An 11,359-nucleotide genomic window follows, 5' to 3' on the forward strand; every position below is an offset into this window, starting at 1 on the left:
ATAATATAGATAATATGGATGTTAGTAGAGGTTTAAGGAGTCCGTTTCTGATAAGAGTTATCCTAGGCGGGTCTTTAAATAAATTTTATGTTGTTGTCGGCTTGTGCTTGTAGTGTTGGATTGATGGGAATGTTAAATTGTATAAAATTATATTTAGGCATTCTCATTTCCGAGATTTGTAATTTCTTAACTTTAAGAGAAATAATAATGTTATTTTCTTGATTTAAAGAGAATGTGTTTTTGTAGCGTGTGCCCATGGTACTAAAAATTACTCCCTCCATATTAAATTAGTTGTTATGTTTGATTTTTACGCGTATTTTAAGATGTATTGATTGTATATTTCCGTTAAATATTTTTAATTTTTTTTGTGAATACAAATTTAAATTTTAAACTTTTATTTACAAAAAGTAAGGCACATTAAATTACTTACAAAAATCAAATATTACCACTAATTTGGGATGGAGGGAATATAAAATTAGCTGATTTTGATTGGTGGAAACTTTATATATACAGGAGTGCATCATTATTATAAATATAGTTAAACCTCTTTAAAGTAATATGGTCGTGACCAAGATAAAATATTACTTTAGCGAGTTTATTACTTTACCGGGGAAAAAAATACACTGTGTCCATTATGTTGGAACCAGAGAAAAATATTATTTTAGCGAGTTCATTACTTTATTAATTATTATTTCATTGATGTTTAACTGTAGAAGCCAATCAAATGTAATTTAACATATAAAATTTAGAGTATAATGTGTACATGAGCACACCATAGAAAAACTGAGAGAGTTTGAAGAGTTTAGTTGGTGTGTTCAAAAAATCCGTCAAACTCTGAATCCGGACCGGATCACGGAAATTCGAACCAAGAAAAACCGAAACCGTTAAAACCGTTTTTAATGGTTCGGTTAACCGGACTGTTCACGCCTAAATGGTTTCCAATAAATTAAAACCATTTAGATCAAATCAGACTGTTATATAATAATATATAAAAATTATAATATATATCTACAATTTAAGATTATAAATTATGGTTTTGTTTATATGTGGGTGTATATTATAGTAAAAATATCAAATTATTTTTTAAATACAAATTTTAGTTAATTGTTAATATGTCGGAGTTATATTGTAATTCATATAATTAGTATTATTTAATTAAATTAAAGTATATGAAAGTCATATGTAAACTAAATATGTATAAATATATATCATAGTATTTAAATATAATATATAATACTAATATATAATAAATTTTATATTACATTTACTTAAATAACTGTTTTCTTATAAGTTTAACAAAACCGAAACAAAAATAAATGATTAAGTTCAAACTAAGGTTCAAAATCGAACCAATTTGTTATTTTATGGTGTGGTTTGGTCTCGGCGTTTAACTGATGTGATTTGGTTTTGATTTTTAAAAAAACCGTTGTTACTGATTCAGTTCAAAAAAAATGAGAATGCGGACCAAATCAATCCGTAAACACCCTGGAGTTTAGAATCCTATTCACGCCTTTCTCTGTCTTAACGAATAATGGCCTTTCTCTGCTCTAACGATTAATGCATAAAATTTTGTATTTAAAGATAAATGATTAAAGGGTGGAGTGACCAGCGTCGCTCTCTCCTCAAGCTTTGGGTCAAACTACTACTAGTATTCTTCTGGGGTTATGTGTTTTGGACTTGCCAGGGGTGGTTACCTTGCAACTTTTGTTGTTTAATAGTACTATGCTTACAACTTACAAATAAATACGTTCAAAAGCCTCGAGTATAGGGGTAAAATAAAGGTGAAGACTGAAGAGCTTCTCCAACATATTCGATACTTGTCGCTGTTGTTCTTATTACCCATGTTTTGAGGTTATAACCCTTATCTGTCTCCTACATTGTCTTCCTTTTCTTCTTCTTATACAATTTCTTCTTTTTCTTCAATTCTTCATCATCTTTTATTCTTTATCATGTGTATAAATCCAGACTTTGGTTCTTTTACTTATGGTTCTATAAGTCTTAATGATAAATAGGTATAAATTTCTTGCATGAAAGTGGTATTTTTATTTTTGTCTCCCTCTTTATACTTGACAAAACTGTGTCATATTTCTTCTGTTGAGCTTTTAACTTGGTTTCAACAAACTGTTCTTAAATTTTCTTTGTTCATTTGTTAATTCTCCCTAAGAATTTTCAAGGTTGGCATTTCATTGATTCATTCATTGAGCCATACCACACAAAAAGATTTTACATTACTTTTACATGTGGAACAATGAAAGATGACAACTCCAAGAAAAGCAAGGTTTGTTTAGGAAAATGCCAATTTTCAGTATTTTTTATTTGAATTTGTGGAGCTTTAATTGCTAAGTACTGTGTGTTGGTTTTTCAAGTACTCATGGCCCAAGACATTGGTCAAGAAATGGTTTAACATCAAGAGCAAGGCTGAAGATTTTCATGCTGATGAAGATATTGTTTATCGAGGTAATTACTTGCCATTAATCTTCTGCATTCTTCATACATATCTGATTTAACAATGTTAAAATTGCATCGAATAATTTATTGGAAATTTATCACTGTAATTTTTACTCTTATGAAATATGTTGACTTACTGTATCACAATCTACATCCATCACTGTTTCTCTTGTACTGAGAACATTTCCATTTGAGACTGCCCTTTGTTCCGTCCCCATTTGATATCGAAAGATCTTATTTTTATTGCATTGGGTCTACATTATATTCTCTTTGTTCCTTTGTTTTTTATAGACGTTTCTGAATATTTGAGATTGATGCAAGACCAGTGAGATGATCACACAGCTTTAACAACTTTTACCATTTTTCCTTTCCAGGTGGTGATGAAGAATGGAGGAACAATTTCTCAAATAAGGAAGCATGCACTATGAAGAAAAGCAGAACAGGTTAATTGTCAGGCATTCTGTTTCTCTTTGGACCACAAACCCCACTAATTTTTTAGTCATGAAAAATGTATCAAGTGATTCAACTAAAAAGGAAAAAAGAACATGCACCATTTTTCTATTAAGTAGAGTTCTTTTGATCTAATTATGTTATTACTCTCTCTTTCTCCCCTCCATTAGAGGGATTAAGCAAAAGGAACTCTGATTTCGTCGGGAGAAGTACGATTGATTTAGATGCTGCACAAGTCACAGATGTTCAGAATTATAGGTATGTTTAGTTCTTTTTCTTTGTTGTTTGTAAGGTAAATTTGCAATAATGATTTCATTTCTTTCATTTTCCAATGAAATTCAGGATCTTTGTAGCTACATGGAATGTGGCTGGGAAATCGCCTACGAATCATTTAAGTCTTGAAGATTGGCTTCAGACTTCGCCACCTGCTGACATTTACGTTCTTGGGTGAGTTTAAAATTTATGTAATATGATAGTATGTTTAGCTACTTACCTGTAGTTGTTCTTTGTAATCTCATTGATTTGTTTCCCATTTAGGTTTCAAGAAATAGTTCCATTAAATGCTGGTAATGTCCTTGGCACAGAAGACAATGGTCCGGCAAGGAAATGGCTAGCGCTGGTTCGAAAGACTTTGAATAATCTTCCTGGAACAAGTGGTGGTTACCACACACCGTCACCAATTCCTGACCCAATTGTGGAATCAGACACAGACTTTGAAGGATTGACAAGACAGAAGGCCTCGTCTTTCTTTCATCGTCGTTCCTTCCAATCTTTTAGTCGTAGCATGAGGATGATGGACAATGACATGTCAATTCCTCACCCTCAGGTCGATCGTAGATTTAGTGTCTGTGACAGAGATATGTTGGGACGAGGGACATGTGATTATGATTTAAATGTTAGATGGGGTGGCTCCTCCGATGAGGACAATGTCGATTCCCCAAGCAGCACTCATTTCACACCAATGTCATACAGGGGGTCTTACTCTATGGAGGACAGGAATAGAAAACAAACAAGCGGAAGGTACAGTTTAGTTGCCAGCAAACAGATGGTCGGGATCTTTCTAATGGTATGGGTCAGGAGTGATCTAAGAGATGATGTTCATAACATGAAAGTGTCTTGCGTGGGCAGAGGATTGATGGGCTATCTTGGCAACAAAGTAAATTTTGGGCTTTGTGCAAAAGTACAACTTAATTTCGTAACCAAACTTAAATGATCTGTTTAACATCAGCGACCTTCTTATACATGATTTACAGGGTTCAATATCAATTAGCATGTCTTTGTACCAAACAAGTTTCTGCTTCATCTGTAGTCATTTAAGTTCGGGGCAAAAGGAAGGTGATGAACTGAGGAGAAACTCTGATGTCTTGGAAATTCTAAGAAAGACAAGATTTCCTCAAGTTCATGGCTTTGGGATGGATAAATCACCTCAAACAATTCTGGAGCACGAGTACGACCCGTGTCTTTGAGTTGTGGATTTCATGTATCTGTCTGGATCGAAATAGGGCATCATTAACAATTTCCAACTACTACTGTTTACGCAGGACTTCACTAAGTAATAGGTTTGTTTTCCTGCATTCTAAATATTGTTTTACATTACATCTGTGTAGTCGAATTGTATGGCTTGGGGATCTGAACTATCGGATCGCGCTGTCTTACCGTTCTGCAAAAGCTCTTGTTGAGATGCGCAATTGGAGGGCTTTGTTAGAAAATGATCAGGTAAGACAAGTTATTGTTAAGTTACCAATTCTCCTAAGACCTCAAGTTGTTAGGATGCGGGCGTACCAAGATCATATCCCGTATCATTAAAAGTTATTACATGGAATATTTGGATTTTATCTGTATGCACAGGCATTTTAATTTCATTTGGGAATATAATTTATTTCAGAAATATGATGCATTCAAATATTCTGTAAACTGCACATTGCAGCTTCAAATAGAGCAAAGGAGAGGGCATGTGTTTGAGGGTTGGAATGAAGGGAGAATATATTTTCCTCCTACATACAAATATTCAAACAACTCGGACAGATACGCAGGGGATAACAGGGACCCCAAGGAGAAGCGAAGGACACCGGCATGGTAATACTTGTTTGTCAAAGCATACATTCAAAAAGAAAATAAACATAACAATAATGAAAGATCTTTTCAAGACCAAAAAAGTATAGAAAAAGTAAGTACTACAAGAGGGAAAGTAAATGTGTCAAAATTTGTGCTTGCATTATAAGGACGACTAATGTAAAATGAGATGATCGTAACCTTACATTCCAATAAAAACAAATATATATTAGAAAACTAACATAGTGAATTTATTTGCAAAGGTGTGATCGCATATTGTGGTATGGTAGAGGCCTTCATCAAGTGTCTTATGTTCGTGGGGAGTCCCGTTTCTCCGATCATAGACCAGTTTATAGCATATTCTTGGCACAGGTCGAGTCTATTAGTCCTAGCAGAATCAAAAAAAGTGCGAGTTGTTCTAATCCCCGAATAGAGGTAGAAGAGCTACTGCCAGACGCTAATGTATATGGCCAACTGAATTTCTTCTGAAGATGATGCAAAGTTACAAGCAATTCTCTGCTTTGTGAACTTGGGGGAACGGGATGTGCAATTATAACAGCTTAACAGGTAAGGCAGTAATACTAACAGAAAGAAATAAGGAATGGTCATTATATTAGTTCTAGATCCTTGTGGTTCATCATATAATTGGATCATATCCTTAATGACGTCTAGTAAGACATCATCATGCCATCGAAAAGTTGAAAACATTTTAATTTTTACTCTGCCAGGCAAACACACTACTTGTACATGATCATGATGTATTTGCTGAATTGCTTTTTGCCTTCACTCAATTAATGTAGCTATTGAATTCCATATCATGAATTCTGTGGATTCTATTTTCAGATTAATCTTATCTACAACATATATAGTACATAACTGAAAGCATCATGTCTATTTTTGTAAACTGTCATATGCAGATTTGGCCAACAAACTGTGTCTTGTCCGGGATAAAAAATTGTCAAATATTGGCCATGCATAAAAGGTCAGCCTCTTCTCAGTTTATATTTTTTTCAACCACAAAAAGTTTTCCTAAGAAGCACATTCAGCTTCATCTGAAATTTTCAATCTTTTAATGGAACATCTCCACACATACCGAGCAGTAACTTTACTATTACTGCTGATTTACAATGTCCTAATGACAGTAACTTTACTATTACTGCTGATTTACGATGTCCTAATGATTCCTTAAACATTAGGACAATCCTCTCGTGCTCTATCATGCTCATGAAATTCTGATTATTAACTAGCTCCGAGTCTATTGCCTTCCAATTAAGAGATTAATTTAGGCTTAATGACCTTCTCGGTATCAAAATTTGCACTGGTGTACTCATAAAACCCTGAAGTTTAAAAACATACCTTTTCAGCCCTTAGGTATCCAAAATATATTTTTTTACCCTTGAACCGGGAAAAAAACCGGGTGAAAACCGGCCGGTCTAAGGGTAAAATGTTACGTTTTCAGTACTTGAGGGGCAAAAAGGTACAGTAATGAACTACAGAGGCTGATGGGTATATTCGTGCAAAGTTTGAGGCTGAACAGGTCATTAAGCCATTAATTTAATAGTTAGTACGTAACGTGACATGAGTTCTCACCTGTAATTATATCATTTCTCTATGAATAATATTTTCTTAATCACTCTATGAATGATCAATTAGCTTACTTTTATAATAAAAATTTGTCATGACTTTTGCAGGAAGGGTGGCTGTTGATGCTGTTATAAATAATTCATTTTTGAAAACAGACATGTGGATTATTTTGGATGGGATGATCTTAAAGTTTCAGAAGATGAAGATGTTTCAATAAATTTCCTTAACTCTTAAATCATTTTCTCCTAAAGGCAGCGGTTTCCATAGAAAACATACATTACCCATAGTTTTGTTTCCTTACTAAGGTGCATTTTCAATGTCCATTTAGCCACATCTGATATTAAAGCTGTAAAGTAAAGCATACATTACCTTGCACTTTCTTTAATGCATGGCAGGTTCTTGAATAGAATGTTATGTCACCATGTGTGGGTAAAGATTACTGGAGAGACCTTCACCTTCTTTTTATGTGCTCGTATATGTATTTTGGAGGGCCATGATTCAAAAACTTGTTTGCCCCCATCAGTATAAACTTCCCTTTTCTATATGTTACTACTTTTTTATGTACATATCTACTGAGTCTTCAGACTTTCAAGGCCGAACTTTTTAAATTTTTAGCATCTCTTTGTAAATGCATTTTTAGTGTTAAAAATTTTGAAGTTCGTTTCGACTTTCGATTATTAAAACTCTGAAACTGTCGAGCAATCTTGAAATGAAAACTAAAAGTTGGATGCTCAACGAACTTAGGGTTCAAGAAAACCTTTTTGTTTGGTATTCTACATGATTTTCAATGCCTTAGATTCGTAAGTACGTGAAGAGAAGCGATGATTTAAACACACAAAATTCTAGGCGATTAACAAAGAAAATCTGGTTGTTTCCTTGGAAAAAACAATTCACAGTAGCAGGGCAGTTTTATTTACGTATATCAGCTCTCTGCAGGATTCATAGTTAAAATACAGTGGACAAACTTATTCACATTATCAAACAAATTCCTTTTTATTTCAACATCTGTCCGGGACTGATCAGGAACGAGGCCCCTTCATAAACCATTCCTTCTTCTGGCTTTTTAGTATTGACTTGACTTCTTCGGATGGCATGTTAAAAGCTAACTCTAGGCCAACCTCCTCCATCTGATTCCATATATTGTTTCCCCCTGAAAGGTTATAAGTTTTATCACAAATTCAGACTCTCTATTTTATTTTTTTAAAGGCAATTGACAAGATATATTACAAATGTTTATATACTTAGCAAATAGGATCATCAAATAGATTTACCACCCTTTAATAAATGAACTAACATAATGTGATACTCCCACAATTTAATAAATTTGAACATTGATATCGAGTGGCAAGACTAGTTTAAATACCTGCAAGAGGGGTTCTCTCATTGTTTCTGGCATTGATCACGAAGCAAAGAACCTCGAGATTTTGGTTATTGGAAGCTACCATTACCAGAGGGTGACCAGGAGGTGCTATGAAAACAATGCCAGGCCTTAATCGTGTAGTCACTTGCACATAACCTGGGTTGCTCTGATCTATGAAGCCTCCATCACCATGGCCTTGTTCGGACTCCTCTGAAGAAGAGGAAGACAAGTGAGGACATGCCATCTGAATGTAACCTTCCCCATTAGGCACTACACATATCTTGGTTGACTTAGAGTTGAAGAACATAGTAGACATTGCTCCCTGTACAATTATACACATAAATGGATGATGAATACATAAATATTCTCAATACCTATAGAAGGTAAAAATGGGATGCACCTGTGTCATGTTGGCGAGAGCAACACCAACATTGAGGTCTTGAAATGGCTCCAAGTCATCAGGTTTTACGTCACGGATCTCACCGTACTTATTTGAATGTATAGGACGCTGGCGTAATATATTTATCGTCCTTTTTGATTCACCAGAAGGCCATAACCCTTTACCACCTGCATGATCACTCAAAGCCCTGATTTGCTCCTCAGAAGCTTTTACGACAAACCCTTCTCTTTGTCCCAACCACTCTTGCAGCCTATCCCTATTTACCTGATGTTCCAAATTAAAATAAAATGAACCCCAATTAACAATCATACGTAAAATCAAGAAATATATATATTAATACACTTATTTTTTAACAAATAATTATACATATTTGAAGGCTCACCTTGAAAGCGGCTTCTAGGAGCTCAGGGCTGAAAGTTTTGAGAAAGGACTTTGGGTTCTCCCCTCCAGCACCAAAAAATTCCTAAAATAGAATCATATACATTCCGTTTATGTTTCTCTTAGCATATATGCACGATTTAAAACAAAGTAGGAGCTTTTTGACCTTGCGATCTTAGGTTTGAATGTTGGAGACCCAATTTTCTCACAATTTTATTTTAGATAATTTTTAAGCCTAATTAGATATATAGTAAGGTTGAAGCATGATAAACATATCAAGTTAAGGTTTCATTGCTAATAGATCAGTTCTAGGATCTTCTGATCAATCACCTTGAATTCGCCAGGAGTGGAAATAGGTTGGATGAGCCAGGCAATCTCAACTTTCTCCCTTTTGTCTATATTGATTAAATATACAGTTGTTCCTGCAGGAATTCTGTAGATATCGCCTTTTTGAAGGTTTAAGCTCTCACTTCCCTTGGAACGTAAAAGGGTGACTTTTCCCCTTCCTGCAACAATTATACTCTAGTTAATCCATATGATTACTTGGATTTGATTATCAACTATAGACATATACATAAAGGGTCATGTTCCCCTGCAAACCAGCTACACGCCACAAGTTACAGGACTACAAACAAATTGTCACGATACTACTTAAGCACTGCAAATCACCAATTTTTAGTTTGCAGGCTAAGTTATAATTATATTTACCCACCTCGAAGAACGATGCAGAGAAGGTCGGCATCATAATGCGCAGGGACAAAAAAAGTGTAAGGCTCAGCCTCAAGAAATCCGAAACGGTATTTGTCAATGCCCGATAAGAACTTGGAACGATCCAAGAATTTCTGAAGAATTCTGAGTCTTCCATGTTGAGATTTAATTGTGGTGAAATGTTGTTCCTCGAATGCATAGGGGTTATCATCTTTTCGTTGTTCTTTTCTGTACTCGTCTATGCACTTTTGCCTGCACTGAGGACGGTGCTGCAGTTGGGTCCTCTCACAATGCTGCTGACAAGCCCGATACCGTTCCTCGGGGCTCTGAGGGTTCACTTCGCAGCTGCTGATGTACTTTGTCAGCTTGGCATCTCTTGTGTCAATTGCTATAGCAGTAAAAGAAGCAAGAGAAAGTAAGAGAACCCAAAGGAAACCACAGGGTATGCTTATTTTTTCCATTCATACAAGTTCGACCGAGTAACCCTAAATCTGTTTGAGATCAGTTCGAACTTGGACCACTTGGTGCATCAGGGTTTGACAGTGAGAATAATATAAAACTAATTTATACTGAAGAGGTTTTTATTTTAATAATCTATAATATCTAACTTATATCATGTGTAAGACATACAAGATGTTATGTACAGAGTTTTCAATTAATTTTTATATAAATATTTATATAATAACTTTTTGTAGTTCAGTTCCAAATCTTTTATCCCCGCGGCCTGGCCGGCCTGGTAAGTACCTAGCCGGGCCTTTTTTTTGTTAATGATATTAAATTTATACTTTTTAATATTTAATATTATTGGAGCTTTAAAGATTGGTATTTTTATCTATACTTACTATACTATAATAACCGAAATGGGTTATATTTTGTGTTTTAATTAACCCCTTATTTTAGTTATCCATTTCTATCATGACTGTCGGATCTTTTTCATCAAATAACAAGAGTCGTTAGATCCAAATACTAAAAACTACACTCTACAAGTTTTCAGATTCGAACCCCGTCAACGACAAATATTTATATTTTTATTTTTAAAAATACATGTAAGTTCTTTGATTCGAATCCCGTTAAAAATAAACATTTATATCATTATTTATAAAAATACATATAAGTTTTCAGGTTCAAACGTAATCAACAACAAACATTTACATTAGTATTTATGAATAAGATCTCATCAATTATATATTATTTAGAGATAATTGCATTTTGCACCCTTTAAATTTGGGTCGAAACTCATTTTTTTTCTTTTTCTATCGTAGGGAACCCGCAACCGCTACCATTCGGGTGCGCACTGGGTAAATTTCACGGGCTCACGCAACAGCCTGCAAACCACGTGAACCAAGGTAAACCGAGCTCCGGCTCAGAAGGCATAATCATAAATTCTCCTCCGGTGAGATTCAAATATGTGACTAAGAAAATAGTTATTCTCTCTTTAATCAACCGAGTCAACCCTTGCGGACACAAAAATAAGTATACAACATAAATTGTAGTTCGTATCCCACTACTTTAAAATTCTATTTGACATGCACCATTTTTACATAAGTTTTTAACTCTAATTGTTATCTCTTACAATATACCTTATATTTTCTCTTCAATAAGTTGAAGACAATAATTTTGGCAAAAAAATGACAGAATTTGCAAAAGGGTGCAATTTGGTTTGGATTTCAAAGAAGGGATATGCAAACTGCAATTTCTTAAAATAGATATATAAAAGTGAATTTTGGTCAAATATAAGTTGTGCAAAATGCAATTCTTTTTAATATTTTAATATTTATATAAAATTTTAATAATTTTTTTTTATTGTGGGTAACCCGCAGCCGCTACCCTTCGGATGCGTACTGGATAAATCCCACCGGCTCACGCAATGACCTGCATACCCCGTGAACCAAGTTAAATCGCATTTAAGCGACAGACTCTGATTCACGAGAAATAATCATAAATTCTCCTCCCGTGAGATTCGAACATGTGACCAAAAG

The 11,359-nt window shown here is 34.5% G+C and overlaps 2 protein-coding genes across 4 annotated transcripts; one reads left to right on the forward strand and one right to left on the reverse strand.

Moving 5' to 3' along the window:
- The first annotated feature begins 1,699 nt into the window (after window positions 1-1,699).
- On the forward strand, window positions 1,700-7,128 carry LOC141708511 (type I inositol polyphosphate 5-phosphatase 4-like). 3 transcript variants are annotated; one of them, XM_074512173.1, is made up of 13 exons: window positions 1,702-2,278; window positions 2,367-2,457; window positions 2,823-2,891; window positions 3,069-3,156; window positions 3,241-3,345; window positions 3,436-4,054; window positions 4,152-4,345; window positions 4,506-4,614; window positions 4,826-4,974; window positions 5,214-5,517; window positions 5,868-5,932; window positions 6,642-6,839; window positions 6,930-7,128. In XM_074512173.1, exons 1-10 carry the CDS (start codon window positions 2,249-2,251, stop codon window positions 5,437-5,439), a joined length of 1,680 nt encoding a protein of 559 aa, XP_074368274.1. In that variant the 5' UTR covers window positions 1,702-2,248; the 3' UTR covers window positions 5,440-5,517; window positions 5,868-5,932; window positions 6,642-6,839; window positions 6,930-7,128. The 3 variants fall into 3 exon arrangements, with proteins under 3 accessions (XP_074368275.1, XP_074368274.1, XP_074368273.1); XM_074512172.1 differs by having other exon boundaries at window positions 6,642-7,128; XM_074512174.1 differs by lacking the exon at window positions 5,868-5,932 and having other exon boundaries at window positions 1,700-2,278; window positions 6,642-7,128.
- A 260-nt stretch (window positions 7,129-7,388) lies between these two features.
- On the reverse strand, window positions 7,389-9,938 carry LOC141708512 (vicilin Cor a 11.0101-like). The gene is made up of 6 exons (XM_074512175.1): window positions 9,385-9,938; window positions 9,003-9,178; window positions 8,677-8,757; window positions 8,295-8,558; window positions 7,898-8,216; window positions 7,389-7,684 (listed from the first exon to the last, which is right to left on the reverse strand). The coding sequence occupies exons 1-6, from the start codon at window positions 9,839-9,841 to the stop codon at window positions 7,554-7,556; spliced, it is 1,428 nt and encodes a 475-aa protein (XP_074368276.1). The 5' UTR covers window positions 9,842-9,938; the 3' UTR covers window positions 7,389-7,553.
- Window positions 9,939-11,359: the final 1,421 nt, after the last annotated feature.

This window comes from Apium graveolens, chromosome 2 (assembly GCF_009905375.1).
Source record: "Apium graveolens cultivar Ventura chromosome 2, ASM990537v1, whole genome shotgun sequence".
NCBI lineage: Eukaryota > Viridiplantae > Streptophyta > Magnoliopsida > Apiales > Apiaceae > Apium > Apium graveolens.

Excerpts from the sequence above, each read along its gene's own strand:
- LOC141708512 (XM_074512175.1), bottom strand. The coding sequence starts at position 9,841 with ATGGAAAAAATAAGCATACCCTGTGGTTTCCTTTGGGTTCTCTTACTT. Across the intron at positions 9,179-9,384 it reads TCTCTGCATCGTTCTTCGAG|GAAGGGGAAAAGTCACCCTT; the intron begins GTGGGTAAATAT and ends TAATTGTTGCAG. Across the intron at positions 8,559-8,676 it reads TCCTAGAAGCCGCTTTCAAG|GTAAATAGGGATAGGCTGCA; the intron begins GTGAGCCTTCAA and ends TTGGAACATCAG.
- LOC141708511 (XM_074512174.1), top strand. The coding sequence starts at position 2,249 with ATGAAAGATGACAACTCCAAGAAAAGCAAG. Across the intron at positions 4,055-4,151 it reads TGGGCTATCTTGGCAACAAA|GGTTCAATATCAATTAGCAT; the intron begins GTAAATTTTGGG and ends CATGATTTACAG. Across the intron at positions 4,346-4,505 it reads CAAACAATTCTGGAGCACGA|TCGAATTGTATGGCTTGGGG; the intron begins GTACGACCCGTG and ends ACATCTGTGTAG.